Source organism: Rhinolophus sinicus, chromosome 15, assembly GCF_057876585.1.
Source record: "Rhinolophus sinicus isolate RSI-liver-muscle chromosome 15, RSI-T2T, whole genome shotgun sequence".
NCBI lineage: Eukaryota > Metazoa > Chordata > Mammalia > Chiroptera > Rhinolophidae > Rhinolophus > Rhinolophus sinicus.
In genome coordinates, this window is record NC_142515.1 from 125,203,230 (window position 1) to 125,226,975 (window position 23,746).

The 23,746-nt window shown below is 49.1% G+C and overlaps 1 protein-coding gene across 9 annotated transcripts in view; it reads right to left on the minus strand.

Moving 5' to 3' along the window:
- The window catches only part of JADE1 (jade family PHD finger 1), a 147,702-nt gene that overhangs the window by 21,227 nt on the left and 102,729 nt on the right, over positions 1-23,746 (minus strand). For 6 of the 9 annotated variants that reach the window (XM_019749014.3, XM_074338532.2, XM_019749011.3 and 3 more), the window contains exons 2-5: positions 17,121-17,198; positions 7,351-7,436; positions 4,233-4,390; positions 2,074-2,261 (exon numbers count right to left, since the gene is read on the minus strand). In XM_019749014.3, coding sequence (XP_019604573.1) covers positions 2,074-2,261; positions 4,233-4,390; positions 7,351-7,436; positions 17,121-17,172 — 484 coding nt within the window. In that variant the 5' untranslated portion in view covers positions 17,173-17,198. The other 3 variants (XM_019749010.3, XM_088792614.1, XM_088792615.1) reach the window with 3 other exon arrangements.

The window sequence follows — 23,746 nt, forward strand, 5'->3', positions numbered from 1 at the left end:
ACATTCCTTACTCGCTGCTTAAAATGGTGCCCTGAAGACAGATTCCACTGTGAGCATTCTAATGTTTTTAACCGGTTTATCCCTCCTCACCCTCTGAACTTCCTAAGCTGAGAGGCACAGTTAATCAGACACATAAAAGGCCAAAACACAAGGAATGTCTGAAGCAAAGGAGACAGCTCACTGTGAATCAAATAAGATGCATTCTTATGCAAGAATGACCAAAAATACATTTCCAGTGGTTGCAGTGGTTATAGCCAGGGGTGGGATGAGACTTCTATTTTCTCCACTGTGGACATAGTCCAAACTTCCTACAATGGAAATACTCATACAGAAAGAAAAAGAAAAAAAAAAACAGGTTGTAAAAAATATTCAGACAGAACACCAAGTGGTAATAAACAGCAAAACTGTCATTAGAGCTGACAATGACTTTTTGTGCATTATTGTAAATTTAAAACCATCAAACTAACATTTCTCAGGTTTGTACAAAATGCGAGAACATGTTAGAGCTCACACTGATAAGCCTTAAGCACATATTTAAAAAAGCCACCTATCATTGGAAACCGTCTTTAATTTTGAGACAGTTTCTGTGTGGCCAGGCACTTTCATCTCAATTCCTCCGACCAGCTTTGAAAACACCACTAGCTTTGAAGATACAATCTTGTGCCCTCTGATTTTTACCATTAAAAAGACCAATAAAAGCATGTGTTCAATTTATGCTACACAACTTCGTGACTTATCGCAGCACAGTCCTTGGCACTGCCTTTCGACCTGATGAGTTAGCCCAGGACTCACTCCTAAGTCACCCAAAAGGGGTGCGCCTCGGACGGCACTCTGCCTTAGCACAGGACACCGTCAGGCAAAGGCGTTCCCTGCTCTTTACAAGGCACAACTTTCTCGTGTATGAACCCAACAAGGCATTCCGTTCCAAGAGAGCTCTGAAAACTTAGAGCAGACTCTGTAACACAACTCCACTCTTGCTAACATTCTGGCCACTAACATTTAAAGCAAGACCACAAGGGCGGAAATCTACTTGGTCTGTCAAACTACCTCAGTCCTCAGACAAGAAAATAATTTTGCCAGCTCAGTCCACACTTTCATTCCCATTCCACAGGCTGGGGGCACTGCAGCCACAGGCACCTAGCGTGTGCCAGGCCCTGTGCCAGGCTCGTACTGACATGACACAAAACCACAGGCTCGGCCCTCAGGCCTTTGAAACCCACCAGCAAACGTTTCATAGACACTTCCTATGTGCTAGACTAAACAGGTGGCCTGTGCCCCCTCTCCTCACCCTGGGCACAAGCACAAATGCTCAGGAGCCCGTGCGGTCCCTCGCAGCGAGTCCAGCCCAGACCTCAAGGTCTTGCTCAGCAGGACACCTCAGGCCCCTGAGCAATCAGCAGTGCACGAGGATGAAGCCTGTGTGCAGCCCCGTCTCAGCCCCAGGAGATGCAAGAACATGAGCTGCAGAAGCGCCGGCCTCTCTGCACAAACGAGTGACGCCCAGAAGTGGGATGCCCACGGGAAGAGCACACAGCTTGGGGGGCTTCACAGGAGAGCTAGGGCACAGAGAAACGGGGAAGAGGAAAGCACTCCAGGCCTGCAGCAGGGCTCCAGGGGAATCACTGAGGTGAAAACGCAAGCAGCGTGTTTAGCAAACGGTGAGCCTGGCTGGAGTGGACGTTCCTGTGAGAAGCAGCAGGCCACAGCCGACAGCAGGAAAAGGACAGCACCATCCTGTGGCCTTGGAAGTCACTCTGTTTCTTGGGCTTCAGTTCCCTTGAGGTAAATAAGATCAGGGCAGGAACAGGAATCCTGCTTCCACGGCCGGGGGGCAGTACATCCCTCATCGACCCCGCCACTCTCTCCCATCAACCACCACAGACCACGAGTCCAGCTCAACACGCCTGCCCCCGCCAGACAAGCTGTCTGCAAAAGGAGGCCGTGACAGACTGAGCGACGGAATGAGGCGCAGGCTGCACTGGGCGAGGGGAGCTTCCACTGCTCACCTGCGTGCCTCCAATTCTTCCCTAGTCTCCATTAGTTAATACAGTAATAGAGCCCACGGCCTCTCACCCATCTCCTTAAACTCCTCGTTGGTCAGCTCCAGCCATGCAGTGTCCATGTCGTTGAGGTCGTAACGACACACACTGTCGGCCAGCGTCCGGATGTCCACGTAGCCCAGCTCTGGAGGCTCGGAGCCTGAGGAGACGATGTATTTCTTGGGCCTGATGAACATGAGGGATTTCTCTTCAGACACGACCCTAGTTAACAAGAAAACAGGCAGCCAGCTTACCCTTTCTGCCACATAAAGAAGGAAGTCCGTCAAAAGGCCCCAAATGAGCCTCCACCCCCAAAACCCAGGTCATCGCCAGGTGACTAGGCTTAAACACTATAATGTCACTACTAATAAAAACTAACTGGGAATCCTTACAGCACTCAAAATGGAATAAGAAAGAGATACAAGCGAAAACAATGCCGAAGTCTTCAAAACTAGCTGCTTCTTCCACTTGGCTTCTCAGACACCACTGTGCCTGCCACCACCCGTGGCAGCAGTTGCTCTGTCCTGCTGGCATCACCAAAGTGTCAAGGTTAACAATTAAATCACTTTCCACTAACCAGACCTGCCGTCCCTGCTGGACACCAAGCACCGGTTCTCAGGACATCAAGGAGCATGAGTGGACACATGGACAGATGCTGGGGAACGAAGGGGATGGGGGGAACCGAGCACCTCTGTGCAATCTTCAAATACCATCAGGCCATTCATTGGCCATTGCTCGGAAGTGTAAGAACCTGATTCTGAGCCAAGTCGAAGGCTCCCCGGACATACACTTAGGATCCAGGACAGGGACACGAGTCCCTCCTCTCCTATCCTGCTTCTGTCCCCCACCTAACACCTGGGGAAGTGCCGTCCACAGCACCCCACGCAAAGGCCATGACAGCACGAGAAGATGAAATCGCTCTCAACGTGGACTTCCCAAAGCAACGGCCCCACACGCCCACACAGCGCCTGCACGGCAGCGTGTCAGCAGTTTGCGTTATCAGCAAGCTGTCCCAGAGCTTTGCCAAAGGACTTCCATCACCCTTATTACCAGTGATTTTATCTGCAGGACACCGAGATGGCCGAACTAAAGAGCTCTTGCTCCTTCTCAACCTCCTCCTCAGAGCAGGGTTTCGGCGGAAAACTCCCACACGCTGAGTCAGCGCTTACTTCTTTTGTGCTGGGCTCCCTAATGAGAGGCAGTGACTCAGGGAGTAATTCCGGGCTTGGGCTCGCCCAGGCTGCACGGCTGGTGTTGTGCCCCAGACGCGACTCACAGGCCAACACCCTGCAGAGACGCGCTCCATGGCAGGTCAGGAGCCTGGCTCCTAGAGGCCATCTGATTGGTCATTTAAACCTACAAATCCATGTGGACACTTGTCACAGAGATCCCAAAACAGCAATAATCAAATTCGATTGTCTCAAGTGCCTGAAGAGACAGAGTGGGTCAGGGCCGAGAGGAAAGATCAGTCCACACTCAGCAATGGTGAAAGAGCCCGTTTCGCAAAGTAGGCAGCTGACGAGGACACAGCTGGATCAGGTGCTCGCTTCGCTGAGAACAGAGGGCCCTCAATCCTCTCCTTGCAGGGAGCCCCATGTCAGCAGAGCTGGACAGTGAGGAAGACAGCAAAGTGGCCGCAGCTTTATACTGAGGCGGGTCATCGAGGACCCGACTCACGAGGGGGGGGGGGGGGGGGAGTGGTTTGTAAGGAAATCCAGAGAAAGCCCCAAGAAGAACGGGGCAAACTCCATCCCCAGAAGCCTCCTCTCCACATAGCTAACCTGGCCGGCCTCCTCACCTGTCCTCCAAAGGTGGGGTGACCACCAGAGGACCCAAGAAGCCACCTTGCGGGTGCCCAGCAAGGCCAGACCTTCTCCCCAGTAGACCTGCTCTCCATCATGGACATGATTGGGGGGTGGGAGGAAAAGAGGAAGCAGGGGTGTAGACGTCCACATTTCCTCCCCAGAGCGTCTTGGAATCTGCCCCTCTCCTAAGAGAACAGCACCTCCCCAAGATGGTTGTGACGTTTAATTCAGAGCCCCTGGCCCTGAAGTCACTGCCCCTGGGACCTGAAGTGTTTGCACCGCGTTTCTGCATCTACTAGAGACCTCAGTGCTGACTACAGACTACTCTGCCAGGCAGAAAGGCGCGGCGTGTGGAGAAGAGGAACTGCTCTCCTTGGGGCACGTCTACCTGGCCACAGGCTGAGGGATGGTCCCCGGGCTCACTGGCACCTGGACCCCCTTCTCCCACTCCTGTCTCCAGGGATCTGCCAACACGTAGTACTCATCTGGGTTCAGCTGGTAGGAGTCATGCAACTTCATGGCGGTAATCAGGTCCGTCCTAAACACCTGGAACGGAAGAGACAGGGTCACTGACATCTGCTGTTTGCATTCTCACTCGCAGCCCTGACAGCTGCTGGGTCACCATGGAGCTGCCAGGTAACAAGGTCACAGGATCAACAGAGAACCAGTCTGACCTATAACAGGAAACCCCTTAGCCCGCCACACCCTGCCTCTGGGGCGCGGGGGTGGCAGCGGCTCACACTGCCCTGTCGCTCCCTCATCAACCGCAGGAGAGCCAGTGTCTACAATGGCAACAGAACAGCTTCACTGTCCTCCCTGAAAAAGCTCCTCAGAAGGCGCAGTTCACCACGCACCTGCTGAAAACGTGTGCATGAAGGCCCAGGAGGGAGGTATTTCACTCAAGGGTGCTCTTTTGGCAGATGTTTGAAAAATAAAACTCCACGAACCATGTAGGTTCTGGGTTTGGAGCCAGAACCACCGGGGCCTCCTCGCTACACCCAGAGGGCCACCCCCCAGCCCTGCCTCCTGGGACATCAGGGCTGATGGCAGGCGTCTGGAAGGTCAGGTCCTGGTTGGCTCGTGCCAGGCAGAAGTACAGGCTACAAATCTGGGCTAGAAACAGTGAGACCAATGCAGTCAATCAGAGAATGGGCCTTACTTACAGACCATGTTTCTTTGCACACCTTTACCTGGCACAACTTCCACAAGGGAAGAGGAATTTGTGGGGAACGTAGAGGAAGAAAGCACAGGAAAGAAAGAAAACAAGAAAAGCAAGCCTCTACCTACCCTCTCCTCACCCGCCCAAACAGACCCACAAGACTCAGAAGTGCCCTCTGCCAAGACAGGTCCTCCCTCTGCATCACAGGCCTGAGGGGACACGGTAACACCCCCCCCCCCCCCCCCCGGCCACGTCCGCTCTCCCTGACCGGGGCGGCAAGCCAGGCTGCCTCCCAGCCGGCCGTGTCCTCAGGGCTGCAGGAGAAGCCCTGACCCTGGCAGCAGTGCCACCCAAAGCTGTATTTGGCACAGGGTGCGTCTGCATCTGTAAGCTGCCCACTCTGTTTGCACAAGTCACAATGCTGAACTCTCTCTTCTGGAAAAGGACAGGGAGCTCTTTCTTGTGCTGCTAAGCACAGTTCACTTTATATGCCTGCTAATAGGTCCATATTTGTTTTTCCTGGTGGCTTTTCAGGCTGGTGATCACTTTAATAAACTTCACCATAATAGAGTCTGAGGCATGAATAAAAAGGCCATTTCTTTAGCCTGCCACTCTCGACACGGGCTTTTCCCCAGTATGTCACTCCTCGTTTCCAAAGTCCCAGGAACAAGGGACAACCCGGCTGTGCACCTTCCATAAAAGCACAAGGAGTATCGGACCCTCACAGCACTGAGCCCTGACACAGGCACCCACCCCAGCCATGCCTTCCCCACCCCAACGAGAAAGTCCTTTAAAACAGTCACAGGTCCACATCACTAGGAAACAAATTACTACCCAAAACAAAGCATTCCAACTAAGTCTTACAGGTGAAAAATAAGGAGTCTGCCAAAGGAGGAAAACCAAGCTGCAGCAATGAGATGAGAAAAGGCAGCCCACCACTCCTTTACTCAAAGATGAGATGGCCGAGAACTGACACAGATGCCCCCAAATGCACGTCAACGCCCGAGTCCTGGCAGAGTTCAACACTCGTGCTTTAAGTGTAAGTCTTTTGAACTCAGAGAAATTTTAGAAAAAATCAGGAACAAAACACGGGCAGGGCCAAGGCAGGTGCCACCCACGCTGCTCAGCCCTCCGCGCTACTGGTACCAGCACTCGGGGCACCCCCCGTACTCCTGCCCTGAAGCCACAGGAGTAGTGAGTGAACATGAGAAAGGTAGTGGGGGGGCGGGGGGTTTGTAGAGGCAGAACAGGGAATGAAAGGAAGAAAGACCAACAGAAAAGGAAGGGAGCCCTGCAGTTTCCAAAGGACGCAGGGCCTGGAGCCCAGCAAGGCAATAAAGTGTCCACCGTCCCATGAACTTTCACTCTAATAGTTTAAGTGTCTCCTTGGCTGGTCCCTACAACTCTAAAGCACGCAGCTCATTCCTGGTGGAGGCTGTTATTCCACAACTAACTCTCTGCTACACTCCACGCAGTACCCCCGCACTCCCCATTTCAGGTGGAGAAACCCAAGAGCCTGGTGGAACGGCGGCCTCTGCCCCGTGCCACCCATGAAGCGGTCTGTGACGTCATCCCGCCAAGATGCAGCACCAAACCAAGAGACAAAACCAAAGATTCTCCTTCCCACAACCTGCTCACTTGAGAACTTGGATAAACCAGAATACTTTTTCTGCAATGATTTAAATCCTCAGAGCCCAACAAAAGTTTTCACAGAAAACAGATCTCAAGACTGGTAGGTGCCCCTAATCAACAAAGGCCAGCAGAGAAATGCACCTAAAAAAATTTTTACATAGATTAACAGATGATAAATAGATAACAACAAAATGGGGGAATAGCGGGGAACATAAGATGAGAAACAAATTTGAAAAGAAGGGGAAAAAGCCTTAAGCATAATCCCCAAAACGAAACTCCCAGAATGACACGGGGTTGTTGCCAAATCAGCCACAAACGTACGGCTAAAACTAACTTGAGGACGGCAGTGAGTGGCAGCAGCCGGACCCGCTCATCTCCTGGCCAGAGGAAAAGCTGCTGGGAGCCAGCGGAGATGGACCAGAAAGGAAAAGAAGAATATAATTAATTATAATAACAGCTAACATTTAGCGAGCACTCTTCCCTGCTTTGTATGTATAAAACTCTGCATATTAACCCACTTATTCTTCACAAGAATCCCGAGATAAGACACCTGTGTTATCCCATCTTACTGATTCGGACACTGAGGCACAGAGAAGTGACTTGGCCGAGATTCAGACAGACACCAGCATCAGTCAACAAGGCCTGTGTGTCAGTCACATGTTCTCATGCACACACGTGTATGAGATGCACGGTCACACCAGCCTTTAGAAAATACCTCCGAAGGCTTCCGATCTTCATGTCTGGAGCAGGAACTTCTCCTGTGCTGGGATCGGGAATTCTGTGACCACGTCGTCGACAGGCCTAAAACAAACATCCAAATAGGAACGATTAAAAGTGCACAAATCACTGAGTGTTCACGGGATTTTTAAAATCAAACTGAGGAAGGCTCACCTCGGCGCCACCCCCCCGCCCCCCGACCCACGGGATGAGTACTGGTGCCCGGCCAGAGCTCTTCTCCCGAACAGCCGGAGCCCCCACCCCACTCTGTGCTCATTTCAACACGCGCGTCCCAGGACCCCTGGACCCGCGCCGGCCTGGGGTGCCGTCTGCACCGCTGGCACAGCACACAGGACACCATGCAGAGGGCCTTCAGCTGGAAGCCTGAAGTGAAGAGGGGCCGAATCTCCCACTGGTAAATACAAACTGAAAAACATTTGGTTGAGTTTTCAGTCAACTTTCTAAATGCTGAGCTCATTGTGCTAAATCCGAAGGCTGCCCTCAGAACTTTAAAAAAGAACGTTTTGACTCCATGAGGCATAAGAACTGAGATTCCCTAGGACAGGGAAGTGAGACCTATAGCAGAGCGGGGTGCTCTGGTCAAACAACCCTCCCCACTGCTGGCTCCCCTTTCCTCAGACAATGCCAGGCGGCTCTTTTCTGAGCCTTTCAGCGGCTGCCTGACAGGCAGGGCCCGGTCTCCTCGCGGCCACGGAGCCGGAGCTCCCCTCAGCCTAAGCCCTCTCAGCGGCACCGACTCCCTCCCTCCTGCTGAGATGCTCCTGTGGCCTTGGTGGCAGCTCTCTTTCCTGGGGTCCTCACTCTGTGACCCCTCATCTCCCATGTTTCCCTTGAACGCTTTCCGCCTCTTGCTCCACTTCCCCGCTGTGGGGGGGGGTGGGCGGTGCACATCCACAATCCACACCCACGTCTCGCCCAGCTCACCCAGCGCCCGGGAGACGGTGACAGCTGTGTCCCACAGGGACCTCCCTCCGTAGCTGCGCACCGTGTTCACCTTCAGATAAGACACAGACACAAGAGTTCCTCAGAGCTGTCAACTCCGCAAAAACTGGGCTCAACAGCGTACCCAAACCTGTGCTTCCTCTTCTATGCCCACTTTAATGAGCATCACCACCGCTTCTACCTGAAGTCAGAACTCCAAGTCACCCTACACTCTCCTCACTCAGGACACATCCAATCAATGGACGAGCCGTATCAACTCAGCACCCAACCCCTCAGAATCCCAGTCCTGCTCCATGCCAGCTGCTGCCCCTGCTCCTGGCTCACATGTCACAAGGACACCGGCAGTGGCCTCCTGTCTGCAGGTGCCACACCGCCGCCAAAATCTGAAACGGCCCTCAAACCACCTGCATGCCGTCCGTGTCTAACTCCCTAATAACTCACCCCCACCCCGACACATACTGTACTGTTTCCCGTAAATCAACACACACACACACCCCCAAAAAAGCCAAAAGTTGAGGGAACTGCCATTCTACCAGTAAAAGCACGTGTCACTCAAACAGGAATCTCTTATCTCTACAGATTCCAGAGACAAGGGACACAGACTCAAAGTGCCCTTAAGACCTTGAGGACATTAAGAAATACAATCTGCACATAAACCTATCATCAGATTTGCAACGACCGAGAGTAAAGGAGAAAAGCGGGCACCACCCGCGGTCACCAGCTGAGGCCTGGTACTGGGTCAGCTGACTGCCTGTGGTTAGGCCAGCAGAATTAGATGTCCTACAGGTGGCCCCACATAGTGCTCAATAAATATTTTAGAAAGTTCTTTAAAACGTAATAAGTGTGTCTCTTTAGACTCCAAATAAACAAGAATGTTTTTTTTCACTCCCACATTGAAACTAACAGAGGTTCTGAATCTGGTCATCACAGGAAAAAGGGCCAAGTTAGGAGCCTGGAGAGAAAGGCCCTGGGTGGCTCCTGCCTTTAGACAGGCCTCTCTCAGCCTCGGGTCCTGCAGGGCACCCGCCAGCCCTGCCCGCCCACAGGCTGAAAGGGAGACCGGAAGTGCTCATCCATCTAGATGGATGCCCAGGGGCGCAGGAAGGGAAAGAAGGTGCAGGGCAGAAAGGCCCTTTCTTTTGAGATACTGTGGGAAGGGTTAGAAACAATAAGGAACAACGTAGAAATACAGGAAGGATGATTCAGTCACTACACTTTAAAATCTAACAGGGGGCAGAGGGAGATGAGTCCTTCCACCAGACAGGTCCTCTCAGAGCTAAAGCAGACCCTTACATTTGCTCATTCTTGGTTTTGGGGGGCCTTCTTGCCTTTTCTTGGGGATCTGTCAGCGTCCCTCCAGGGTAGCTCCCAAGGTTCCCAGGAAGCTTGCAGCCTTACTGGTATGGAAAACAATCCAAGTAGGGACAATCACTTAGAAACTTGTACTGGGGCTTTTTTGGATCATTGAAAAGTGGGTGTCCGCATCGCACCCGCTTTTAAAAACAGAGATCTGAAGATGCTACAAACTTGGTGTTGGATGGTATTACCCAAGAGAATCACTGGTCCACCCAGAAAGAGTCTGTTCCTCTTCCTTTTGATTTACTGAATGCAAAAGATAGAAGAGACGTAAAAATTAATCCTATTAAAGTCACTTTTCAGAAAGGGAGACGGGGAAAACCTAAGTTTAAATGATCACTGACATAAGAAATGTTCTTAGCTTAATTATAAAGCCCAAAACCTGAAACAACCCAAACATCAGCAACACAGACTGAATAAACTGTGGCACATCCATACAAGGAACACTGCCCTGCCCAGCAACGAGACAGGGAGAGCCACCGATGCATGCAATGTGCACGAATTCTGGAATAATTAGGTTGACTGAGGAAGCCAGACAAAAAGAGTACATATTGTATTATTCCATTTCTAAAAAACCCTGGAAAGTATAAACTAATCTACAGTGACAGAAAGAAGCTCCGCCGTTGACTGGGGAAAGGTGGGAGGAAGAACTATCTTGAGTTTTCTGATTTCACAGGTGTAAACACATTAAAACGTATTACAGCACACACTTTTAATGTGCGCACAGAATAACTGATGATTTTCTATTACCCACTAATAAAGAGAAAACGCTCTATCTGAGTTTACACAGGTGGTTTGTGCAAAACCTAGACGAGATCCCTCCCTGCCCAGCAGCAGGTATCTCCTGTTGCCCGTGACCTTCTTTCTCATTCACTTACTCATATCAGAAAGCACGTCAAGAGCCATTTGTACAAGACACAGGTGACTACTGACAACATACAGCGTTGCGCACACAGTGGATTCTCAATAAAACTTTTTTTGAAAAGTAGACAAAAATACAGTGTCTTTGTTCGGGACAGTCAGGGTCAACGAGGACCGTCACTGTACCTCAAGGGCGGAAGGCGGCAGGTACCGAGCACACACTCCTGCTCGACCTACCAGAAGACAGGGTGCTGAGCTCAAGGAAAATGAGGCAACAACACATGTACAGACAGACGGGGGGAGGGGGGCCTCCTGCTCAGCGTACACCTGTTGCTACAGCACCAGTCCCAGGAAGTGCACAGGTGGGACACTCAGAGCAGGTGGCCCGACATTCCTACACCAGTCTCCCCACAGCCATGCCCTCCAGACGCTTCCCAGACGGTCAAGAAGCTCCCAGAATATTATCCAAGCAAAAATAATCCACATTCCTTTCCAATTTAAAAAAAAAAAAAGGTATGTTATGGAACACTTTCTTGGAAGTATGTTGGGTGGGGGGGAGAAAATCAAACACCAAAAGGACTGGGAGACAGCGGTTTCTGCTACAGCGAACACCGGCCACTGGTCAGCTCTTACAAAGCATGTGCTAAGATCACACTGGGCGGTGCTGCACTTTGTTTTTGTTTTCAGAATGCTAACATTTAATGACAAACTTACATTAGGAATGTCACAGGTAAAACTTTATTTTCTTTTTGTGTTCAGGAGAGGAGTTGGGAACTCTAATTTGGTAATAATGTCTATAATTATTGTATTGCTCACACAGAAGATGTTATTACCTAAAATTAAGTCCACGCTAGTGACAAATTTAGGCAACTTTAAAAATTCTTGACTCATATGCTGTTTGAGTAACAACTATTCCGTATTAAACACTGAAAAGAATAAATAGAAAAGAATGCCGTGTTTTGTTTTAATATCCCTTCCACTAAGAAGTATGAAGCGCCCACAGACGGCAGCGCTGGGAGCACGGGGCCGCTCCGAACCCTGCTTTCCGGTGCTATTATGCAGGTATCTTGAACAGGCTCCTTTGAAATATTAAAAATAACCATGCTGGTCTTGCCCTACATCTAAAATAAGGAAAAAACCTCAAGAGCAAATCTAATACCGATTGCACACACCTCCCACATTTAGCTCATGTGTCTTAAGCCTCCCAGATTGCACGGCACCCGAAAGGTTCAGAAATTAGACTCAAGCGGCGGTGTGGGTGTTCACAGCACCACAAAATGCAAATGACGGAAGAACCTCACCACTGACCAAGTGGCACATCTTGTGTGTCTCAGACCATGCTTTACACAATAAAAAATAATACGCAGGTGTCTCCTGCGGTGTTAAACCAGCTTAACAAAGTAAGACGCTTAGGACCAGGGAGCAAAGAGCCCCGCAGGCCAGCTGGCATCATGGACAGTGCAGCCCTGAGACGCGCCCCGCGGGTTACGTCAGGGCCAGGCTACCCTGTGCGAGTAAAACAGCGCTATGGACATTCCCACCCAAAAGTCATCAAACTGAACGCAGTGACTGGCTACTTGCTTTAACTGCATGATAGCAGACGAGCCTCTAACACAAGCACATTTCCATCGGGGGCTGGCCCTACACTTCCCACAGCTCTTCCATCCTGGCACCGCTCAGCTCCGTGGTCCTACTCACTTCCACCTTCAAAATTACAAAAGCACAACACACACACTCAAAGAACTGGCCTAGCAATGTTTCGACTTAAATACAGTGGGACCTTCTATCAACTGACACACAAAGGTGTCAGCCGCACAGCACTCCTGCTGAGGTCCAAGCCCAGGGCCACAGGTGAGGCCAGGCTGTTGCTCCCAAGCCCAGGATGGCACTCTGCTCACCAACGTCCAAGTCAAGGCACAAGTTGGGTTTGACACGGGGCCAAGCCACCCAGGTACCTTGAGGAGACATGGATACCGTGCGCGTTCTGCAATATTCGGGCCAAAATCCCCACATTTCAAGAATTTCTACGTAACTCCTTGGTGTGTCCCCAGATGCAACTGATGGGGGAAAGGAGCGAACTAAAGGTACAGTCGAATAGAAACAGAACGGAGGCAGAGTTCACTTTTATGCAAAAGAGAAACCACCCAAGACTTGCATGGAGGTAACCAAGCATAGCCAGCCAAACATAAGAAAATGAAGACAAGTTATTAAAAGAAAAAGAAGGGAATCCACTAAAGGCAGTTAAGACACGAAGGGGGTGTAAGCAGAAAGTATATGTCAGCCACTAAAAATACCAGTCTCTCTTCATTATTGTTCTGTAAGCTGGGGAGAGCCTGAGAAAACAAAAGTGCCCACAGAGCTTCATGGGTGCCACCCACTGACCTGCATTACCAGGGGCCAAATTAGGTTTGAATTTGCCTCAGCTCTCTTTTCCTCACTCTCGCTAAGACAGGAGGAGGAGCCAAGCTCCGCGGGAGAACTGGAGGAGACAGAATTGTGTCAGGGCCTGGACAGGTGTGGACAACCGGGGAGCAGGGCCCCCCTACCAGGTGCCTGGCTCCAGACCCTCAGAGCCACACCACTCAGCTTCCCACGGGGGGGGGGGGGGGGGGGTGTCAACACAGCCCTGAAAGTAGAACATTCGGCAGGAAAAGGAAGCCCTGTTTCACGACTTTAAGAAAAACTGAAGTAGCAGGACACTTCTCTGTCTCTGAGGAAAGCATATGAACCGATTTCCCTCTGGGTCTTTGAAGAGTTGCTACATTTTAAAACAACCAAAAAACCAAACACCATTTACATTTGGTCCCTTATCCTGGCGAAATCCCCCATATTTTGAAAAAAATTGCCGAATGACCAGTATTCATTACGTACTATTTAATGCTTGTCTTACTTTTACAGAAATATAAGAATGCTAATCAGAGCTGTTAATTGGTCTGAGATAAGCAATGATATATAATTCCTGCCAAAAGCAAGGACATGATGTTTTTTTAATAAGCCTCTGGAGCTTTATTAAAGATAAAATGCAATCTCCTTTAGGTTTTGGAAATACTGAAAATAGGTGGTGGACCCTAGTCCCACATGTGTAGAAACCCCTAGGGACAGAGTCCTGGGCAGGGAGGCAGGCAGTGAAGGGCTTGCTTCTCTGGCCACACCCGGGCACAATGTGTAACTTCAGAGATCGGCTGGGCCACCGAGTCCCAGGAGCCCAGCAATTATAGATGTGACCTGCAAAACACCCAACGCTACTCCATCCAACTGCAGGGCTGGCCCCCCAGGGCATCTGGACAAGCGTCTACAGCTACGACTGCCGCCGGATGAGGGCTTGCACTGGCACAGAAAATGCCCATCCATCCCTGCCGGTAAATAGCACACCGGCGCTCCCTGGACCACGCCAGGAAACTGAGCAAAGGGCTCAGCCCTGGAGGCCGGCGAGCCCAGGCATGGCTGCAGCCGTGCTGGGGCCCCACTGTGGCCCCACGTTGACGTCTGCAGTTGCCTCTCCTCCACTTGGACATGCTCTGCATGGAGGTGGGAGCAGCTGCCAAAACCCTGTCAGGGCTGCAGGCTGGAGATGCTGGGAGCCACCAGTGCTCAGACCCAGCCCATCTTATAAGCAGGGCTTCCGTAGCGTCCAGACCCAGCTGAGGACCGGCCCAGTTCTAGGGACCTGATTTCAGGGGCAGAAGGCACCCCACTTACCCCATGGGCCTGCGATGCAAACAGGACGTCTAGAAGCAGAGGCCGACACGGGGAAGCAGCTGCCCTCGGAGAAGATGGGAAGGCATGCATGGATATGCGTGCAATTTTATACGTTAAGTCTTGGCATTCCAAGGTTCTTACGAATACCATCATCCACCATAGCTACTAAATCATTAGGCCTGGATGGACAGCACATAAAGCCTCAGCACGTGCTTTCTACTGAACCAGCTGCATGACAGACGACGGCCCGCCTGCTGTCTACCGCCAGCTACCATCACGTCCTCCACCAGCAGCATCGGATTTCCAGATCTGGCCTAGGGGCAGGGAGAACCCCGATTTGTGGTCTGTCTGAGTTAACCCCTCAGTACCCTACAAATATTTACCTTACCCCTCCGCCGCCCACCTGGACATGAATACCAGGAGGAAGAAGACGGCCCATCACCAATAAGGTGACTTCTGAAGGACATACTTTTCATGGAACTTTGGGTGCTCTCTTCTTCCTTCCTTTCTAACCAGAGTTGGAGGGGCGATGCATGTTTACACGAAGCATTTCGTCTTCTAGGGCCGCTATGGGCTGTACTGTATCCCCCAAAATTCATGTTGAAGCCCCAGTGCCTCAGAATGCGATGTATTTGGAGACGGAGCCTTGAAAGAGGTGATTAAGTTACATGAGGTCATCTGGGTGGACCTCAACCCAGTCTCACTGAGGTCCTTGGAAGAGACCAGGGGAGCATATGCACAGATGAAACACCCTGTGAGGACACAGCCAGAAGGCAGCCGTCTGCAAGCCAACGACGGAGGCTTCAAAAAGAGGAAACCTGCCTACACCTGGGTCTTGAACTTCCTTCCAGCCACCAGACCTGTGAGAAAATAAGTATGTGTTGTTTAAACCACCAGTCTGCGGTGCTTGTTAGGGCAGCCTGAGCTGACTAATCCAGGGACTTTGGGGCTTTTAGGAGCCTCTGGACAGCTGAGGACTAGACTGGGCCCCGGCCCGGAACTGCACTCGCCAACATGGTAGTTACTAACCACACGTGGCAATTTAAATTTTAATTAATGAAAATTAAATAAAACTTAAAAGTTCAGTTCCTCAATTACACTAGATTAGAACACTTCCATCCTACTGGGCAGCAGTAGTCCAGAAAGGGGAAGGCTGTAAATCCCAGAGAACAGGAGAACCTTTTCTCACCCAGCTCCCCCAAGAAAGAACTGCGGCAGTGATGGGAACAGTGAGCGCGAACCTGTTGCCCAAAAAAATCACTAACATAGGACTCTTTGCCTCCTACTGGGCATTACTAGCAGCAGAGGCAATTCACAAACTTTCTTTTCATTAACTCTGAGCCTGAAGAGCGAGATTTTTTTTTTTTTAATTGCTTCAGGACACAGTAACTGTGTACTTGAGCAAGCAGCAGACATTTGTTGGGTACTTACAACTCTGAGGACAGTCTGATATGGGCAGAAAAGAATTACCTGAGCATGCTTTTGCCTCAAGGAGTAAAAAGCTTAAGCAAATATTAGAGAAAACAGGTAGTAAAGGCCGTGAAGTGACAGGTGGTAAGTTCGGGAAGCATCCGGAGGCTCTGATGGGTTTTACTGACTGCACTTCGGCCAGGCCCCTCGGTCTCTCCCTCTAGAGCCCACACTCCCGAGTCTCTCCTTCCCTCGCCCAGTTCACTCCTCCCTGTGCCAAACCGCGCCCCCACTGTCTGCCCCCAAACCCCCTCAGCTCCTGCATCCCAGGCCTTCCTGATCTGATCACAGCTACCTTCAGCCGTGCCCCCAAACACCCGCCACCCCTCCCACAGCCACCAATGCTACTTCCCACTGTTCCATGCCTGAACCCAAAGCTGCAACCAAAATACCATGTTTGTGTTCTGTTTCCACCTATCAGTGTGGGTACCCACGGCAGCAAAGCCTTGCTTCTTAATTTACAGCTTTAATCTGCTGAAAACTTGGAGACTAGGAAACGAACACCACCCTGTTCACCTAAAAACTCTTTCATCCTTCGTGACCTGCCCAACTTTCATCTCCTCCCTAGGCTCCCCTGGTCTCCACTCCTGTGAATCCGTGCCTACATGTACTTCCGTCTGCACAGGGCAAAGCCATCTCCATTGCTGCGAAGACTTTCTACCAGAGCTGGAGCTTACATATATCTACCTAAGACAGTTCCTTGAAAGCAGGCCTGACACCTTTGCCATCACACAGTAGAACAAGCATTCCTTCAAGGTTTTCCAGGTTTAACCTATCATGTAAAGCACTGTGCTAGGTACGAAATGTCCTTGTTATCCGAGGGGGGCTCTCCGAGCAGTCTGTTAGCTTCTCAATACACGGGTGCTGTGTCACATTTATTTTGACTGCCTGGAAGCCAGCTACCTTCTGGTTCTCGGCTGCACTGTGAAAACACGAGGATGCCAGAGAGCGGAGATGCAGGCAGTGGTCATGGTAAAATCGAGTAAAGAGCACTCGCTGGCTGGCCACCTGCTAAAACCTGTACCGCTGTTTTCCCCTCACACGAGGCAGTCCTTAATCCCTCTCTGGATTGTGTTCAACTAGTTAATAATTAACCGGCTTCGATTAAGTTTCTTTTCATAAAGAGCAACAGTGAAGTGCCATAAATGATGTTTGGGAAAACCAGACACACTGATGGCTCCTGGAACCGGATTATTCATCCTCGGATAACACACAGGAAGCCTGGGAATGCCTGCCCGCGGTCAGCCCGCCCGCAGAGATCCGCGTGCAGACCCGCAGTCAGTATCACACGCAGAAGTGTTTCTCTGACCTGCCTGACACGCGAAGGGCCTCAGCTATTTAAAGCGTTGCGTTCAACAATCCTGTTTCTGCACAGACCCAAACCCCGGCCGGCTCCAAGGACAAGAAAGCAGGACTTACTGCCGTTGTCGTCAGAGTCCTCACTGCTGCTGGGAAGGCGACCTCGTTTCATGATCTCCCCGGGAAACAGCAGGCAGCCTGCAAAGCAATGAGACAGCACTTAACACAGGATGATAACACACTATCATCAAGTTGTGCTTCAGATGGCAGCCCGGAGTCACAGCATACAAAAGCAAACAATCGGCTTCAAGCAGCATTGGAATGGTAAACACTGAAAAGCCCAAAGATACATAATTAGGTGCAATCATTAACAGAACAGGTTGAAAAACAAGGGGGAGGGGCAGAGCAGTGTGTTTCAGTAGGTCTCCCAGAGGTTCCAGGTTCCTCTCTCACTGTGGTGACAGTATCAGGACAACTACTCCAGGAGTCCTTGGGCTGACAGGCAGCAAGCAGGGCAGGCAAAGCCCAGGGACAAGCCGGGGCTTCCTGATGAACAGGCTCCTACTCTGTGCCGGGTGGGGGCCTGCAGGTGTGACTATTTACACTGCACCAGGCAGGATTATGCTTCTCAAGCAAATTTTACTGAAATAGCCCTAAAAGCCGAATAACCTAGATTCTAGGAACAAAACAAATGGGGTAACGGGACTGCAAAGGCCTCCTGCAGCCATCTCCAACCCCTCGGCAATGTAAGGCTAGAACAGGAAGGGACCACAGCGAGTATGTAATTCTGAGGCGGACCCTTCTTCTTTACTCTGAGGAAACTGAAGCCAAAAAAGGTTTCAGTGCGACTTGCCCAAGGTCACACTGAGGGCAGGAAGCTTCTCATCCAAATCCAGTTTCACCACCTCACCCCAACTCCTTCCAGGAGTCCAGTCTAACCGGGCAGACTAAGAAGGCGGCTTGTACCCAGGGAGCTGGTGGTAACAGGACTCCAGCCCACCAGGTAAGGGAAAGACTGCACTTAGGAAGAGCTCAGAGGCTGGGGACTGACGGCCAGCCACTGAACTCAGGAACTCACGATAATAGTCACACAGGGCAACTCTCTAAACAAATCCAAAAAAGATTTCCCAAAATAAAAGTATTGATCATTCTGACGTATCTTTAGGGCCCTGCTCTTACAGCAGAGCAATGATTCCCAATGATGGAGGAGGGTTTTCTTCCACCCAGCCCCTCAGAAGAGTACAGGCAATCTCCCTCACTGGAAACCACAGTATCAGAGCGTGGTGTGTTTCCAAGAGCGGGGCACATGGGGATGGTGTGGAGAACCACTGTGCTAGAACAAGACAAATTAAAAGACTGAGCTTCACTGTAAATGGACCTCTAAAAGAGCAGACCAAACAGGCAGAAAACACATCCTACAATGTAGTCTGTGCCCACCTACAAAACAGACCTACCTGATTCATTCGAATATTCAAGCCCCTACTCTGTAATTCCAGTATTTTATATTTTCTTTCTGAGACACTCATCCAGTTAAGGTTTGTGGGTGTTTATTTGCCAACTGATTCTTCAAAAAACATTAAAAGAATTTACCAAGACAGAGCCAGGCCCTGAGTCCTGATCTGGGTCAGGAGCTGTCTCATTATGGGCTAGGGCTTCACACTGTGGGGCAGGGGCACGGCCCTAAAACCCACCCAGCCCTCTTCTCAGAGCCCCATTCAGCCCCAGCTCTTAACACCCACTACCTGCAACTCAGCCTGGAGCAGGCTCACTCTAGTCAAAAACTCCCACGGCCCAAACACCTGTGGGCCAGTCACGCGCACTTGAAATGACTGTCCCCCATGCCCTGTCTCCATGTACACCACGTGCTCACAGTGAGAGTCCCCCAGGCTTCTAGAGAAGGCACCTCTGCTCCCCTCTGGACCCACCAGGAGGCAGTGCGAGGACAAGGGGAAGCACAACCAACCTCATGCCAACAGCTGCAGCTCCCAAAGCCTATGTTACGAGAGTAAAAAAAATACATATATAAAGAGCTACCTAAAGAGGAATCCCTTGCGAGTAACAGCGTGATGCCAGACACAACACGAAGAATGCAGTTCCCACCTTCTGAGCGGATGCAGGAACGACGGGGAGAAGTGGGAGCCTGGAAAAGCCCAGAAAACACTCCCCAGCTACAAGGAATCAAATGCTGATCACACCTTCATTGATCTGGACAACTTACATTTACCTAAGCAGAAGGAAGAGCTTTGAAAACAGAGAAGCTTTCTGATTACTCCTCCTCGCTCTCACACACACTCCCAGAGAAAGCACTTTCTTCACGTCGCTAAATGAAAAATGCCAGGCACTGACCCAAGGGGAATGATGCTCCCAAACACACATCAATACTCAAGCAAAATTACGCAAATAAAGAGTAAAAATGGTATTTTCCTTCCAATGAATTCCATTTTCACGCACGAAGACCCTGAGTGAGGGAGGCTGAGAACGCTACACTGACCTTCGGATTTCACCTCAGGCAGCTTTACCTCACCTGGGTTACTCAAGTCACAAAATCAAAGTCCTTGGTACTATGTTTGGGAAAACACACTGAAGCGGCTGCATGCTGCGAACATCTGCAGGACAGCCCACCGGGAAAGCACAGGGCCCTCCTCTTCCCTCCTCTGGATGGCCCTTTAGGACGAGGGCAACCATGATGTGGGCATAAGAGTCTCCAGTAATAATGAACTGAAAGGCTACTGGAAACACTCCAGCGACGCACAAGAAGATGCACCTCAGCTACGGATCAGGTGGTGCTGAGGGAAACGGCAGTGCGTCCCGGACCTCAGGGAGCTGCGGTGTGAAGTCACAGGGACTCGCAGGATTAGTGCCTGACAGTGGGCAACACAAGGCTCTATGGGGTCAGGTGGACGGAGCCAGGGCAGGATTCTGAGCAGAGTCCAAAGAGCCACAGGGAGGTGACCAGAGAGGAAGCACAGCATTCTGGGCAAAGCACTGTAATACTTAACAGCACGTGTGTATTTATAAACCACCACAGCAGGACTCTGAGCAGCATTTTCACATTCAGTCTTACTGTTTGCTCATTTCTTTACAAGTATACGTCCCTTCTCACCTTACATCCAATTGCCAAGGCTGCCAGTGCTTGTGTGACCGTTTCACATTCCCCCAGTGACCAGCAGGTTTGTCCTCAACCACCGATACGTACATTGCTTTCAGCACCACCCTGTTCTCCATGCCTATAATTTCTAACCCCTTCCAATTGTTAAAAGTCAATCCTCCCTACAAGGTGACTTCATCAAGCTATTCCCTAAGTGACTGTCTCCCTCTGTTCCACACTACAAATGGGACCACCCAGAACACAGAGGTTTTCTGCCCCCGGGCTCTTCAGCTCTGCCCAAGCCTCTGTCCTAACCAGCCCCAGGACCAGCTGGCCTCGGGTGGGCCCAGCCTCTGCCCTTGAAAATGGCCCCTTTCTGTTTCCACCCTCTGCTCATGCTGCTCCTTGCCCTGTTCTCCCCACCACCCACTGCAGCCAGGGGTGTGCAGCTGTGGTGGCCAGTCAGCACCCACCACCTACCTCCTGGGGAAGCACAGGCCCCTCCCCACCCACTGCCCAATCCCATTCAGATGACATGCCAAGTGTGCTCCTTCAGCCCTTTCTGTCACATGGGCTAAAATGCAGTGGATTAGCTAACATAGCAATTCAATCAAAATTGCACGGAGTTAGATGGCAGAGATGTGGTGAACGGGACATGGAACGGCACACGGGGCGACGCAGTAAGCAAATAACTGGACAAGCAGCTTCAGTGTGACCCTGCTATGGGGTCACAGCAGCACCATGCACAGACTATGGCAGGACCTGGGATATGCACATGAGATAGCTCGGGACCTCAAAACCTTGAAATTGAAGATTCCTTGGACTGAAAGGGGGGGGGGGGGACCAGCATGCACTAAGAGCAGCCATTAGCTGAAGGCATTCATCCCCAGTGTGGCTCAGGAATTTGCAAGTGATCAAGTTTAGTGACCTGGGTGTGGTCCCAGGGAGGCACGACTGGTATGTACTTCTAACCAAGAAAGAATGAGAAATGACCTCAGGGACAAGGAGATAAGGGCTTGTACAAAAGAATAGATGATTAAGAATTTGAGGATGTTTATGCAATGCTATTCCTGGGAACTGAGGGACCCATGTGAGGAAAACAAAACTGTCCAGTTACTAGAATTAATCTCTGTGGTGGAACAGGACCATTTATCAGGCCATAAGCTCTACAGCTGTAATAAGAATTATACCCTAGTGATTTTAATTATCTTATGGCTCACACACAGAAAGGCTGGTTTCTTCCTCAAAACATCAATTTTATCCACTGCGTGTTCATATGCATTGCACTCTCAGAAAGTTCTAGAAGGTACTCAATTAGAGACCTCTACCTACTTGTTCTCTATGTATCAACTAACGCAGTGCTACATATTAAAGGAACCTTTAGATGATGACTGAATTCCCACGCGTAAACTGTATGCTCTGCTCACTTGGCTTTACAGAATCTGAGTGGCTTCCACTTTAATATCTAATCGACCTTTAACTGGAGGAACTTCCATTACATTATTTTTAAATTTACTGATGTCCTTCCATTCTCTATGAAAGTTAATAATCTAATACTTAAATGTACTATAGTTACAAATGTATTCAGAAAATGTAGAACATAAAAATGTACGTTAAAGAATGTATTTTCAGACACCGAGGGGTCTTTTGTAAGAAGTATCTTGTAATGAACTACTCATTTCTGTTTGTTTGCTAAGTTCACACAATTTGAATACTGTTTTTAAACACTATGACTCCTAAAGTATTGATCATATACCCTTTCATGAAAAAAGATTTACATTTTCTTAATAGGTCACCTTCTTGATCCCTATGGAGTAGAGGGTACCCAATGAAACAAAGTACCTGTACTTCACAGTAATTTCCTGTCCCTAAGTGAATGGGAAGAAAATCCAGCTGTTTTTAAAGCAAACATTAATTGTCTAGGTAGAAAGTTTTCAAATTGTCAACCTTATCTAATTCATATGCTCACAAAAAGTCTAAAATTACTAATGTGACTGTAATTCAAATCCAGATTTCTTACTTTAACCAAAGAGTTTTTTTTATCTGGTCAAAAAAACCAGTCATAGATTAACTAAACAAACTGCTTAGATCTTAAGTGTTCAAGTTTTAATCTTATCTAAATATATCAACTCCTCCCCCCACAAAATGGAACTTTTTGAAATGTGCCTTTATAATGTTATACCTCAAAATTTGTTTAAAGAAAATTGTTGCCTAAGCTACTATAAAAAAGTAAGCCCTTGCAAAGGCATCACACTTGAAAATATTCAGCTGAAAAGAATTTATTTAGCAACAAACAACCACCTCTCCCAAAAAAAATATTTTAAGAACTGACCAATCATAACTACAATATGTATTCCTATGAATATCACTAATAAAGCCTGAGTGCTGTATCACACTAGTTCACTGTAAATTCTTTACAAATTATTTTTCAATTCAGACTTCAAAAGTCAATAAAGCAATTTTTCAAGATTTTAAGGAATTTATAAATTCGAGTAGAAATGAATCACAAGCAGCAACCATTTGCCAATTTATAAATAATCCAGTGCGTGCTTGTGAGCCCTAAAACAATCTATTAAACCCCTCCCAGGTCTCTGTAAGTAATTGCTGACTCAATTAGAGTCAGAAACTGAAAAGCAGCTACAACAAAACATTCCAATCATTCATATTTGGAATGTTATTTTTTTAAACTTCCCTTGACAGGGGAGTAAATGAGTTCACACCCAAACAATAAAGGCAGTCAGTCACCCCGGGCTCCAATCTTGAGCTCCTGTCCCCATTTCCATCTACTCAGAATTCCTTTCTGTTAGATCTACATGCACAGATATGGAAAGGGGCCAAAGACGTATTAAGAAAAAAAAAAAAAAAACACAGGCAAACTGCAGGAAAAAGAAAAAGAAAACCCTGCAATATAGGCCCATTTATATATAAAAGGAAGGAAGGAAGAGAATACATACACCAATTGCTTGCATAATCATGAAAAATTTCTGGAAGTACATAAAGGTTAATAGTGTTCATCTCTGAGAAATGAGACCAAAGTGTCCAGACAGAATGGACTGGAAACTTTTACTTCTCTTTACACCTTTTATACAATTTTAATTTTTTACTATGATGCTGTACTAAACTTATAATAGTAAAGATTTAAAATCCAAAACATTTCTTCTCTGCTCCTCACCATATATAGGAGACCCTGGGGGACAGCTTCTTGGCCCCATGCAAAGCACCAGCCTAAAATGAGCAGCCATCAATACACTATATTCCACCTCCTTCCTGAGATGGGCAGCAAAGGCTGGTCTTGCTTCAAAAGAATACCTGATGGAATAGCAAAGACGGAAAAAAATTAGAAAAGGTAATAGGATACTGTAAAATGCTATTATCACTCATTCATTATTTTAAAAAGCAAAAGTTTTCAAACAGAAGAATGGCCAATGCCAGTAGCAGGTCACTAGATATACTATATGTAAGAACAGAAAAACTAACCCAGACAGGAAAACTAGGGTATAAACTACCCTTAAAGAATAAATACTCAACTTCCTATCCATTTCAAGAGTAGTACTATTTTGGTAAAAATAAACAAAAATTAAAAAGCTATGTTCCAGAGATGGCGACGAAACACGCCATTTCCTCCACCCATGTGAGGTCATTCTTTTCCACAAGCACA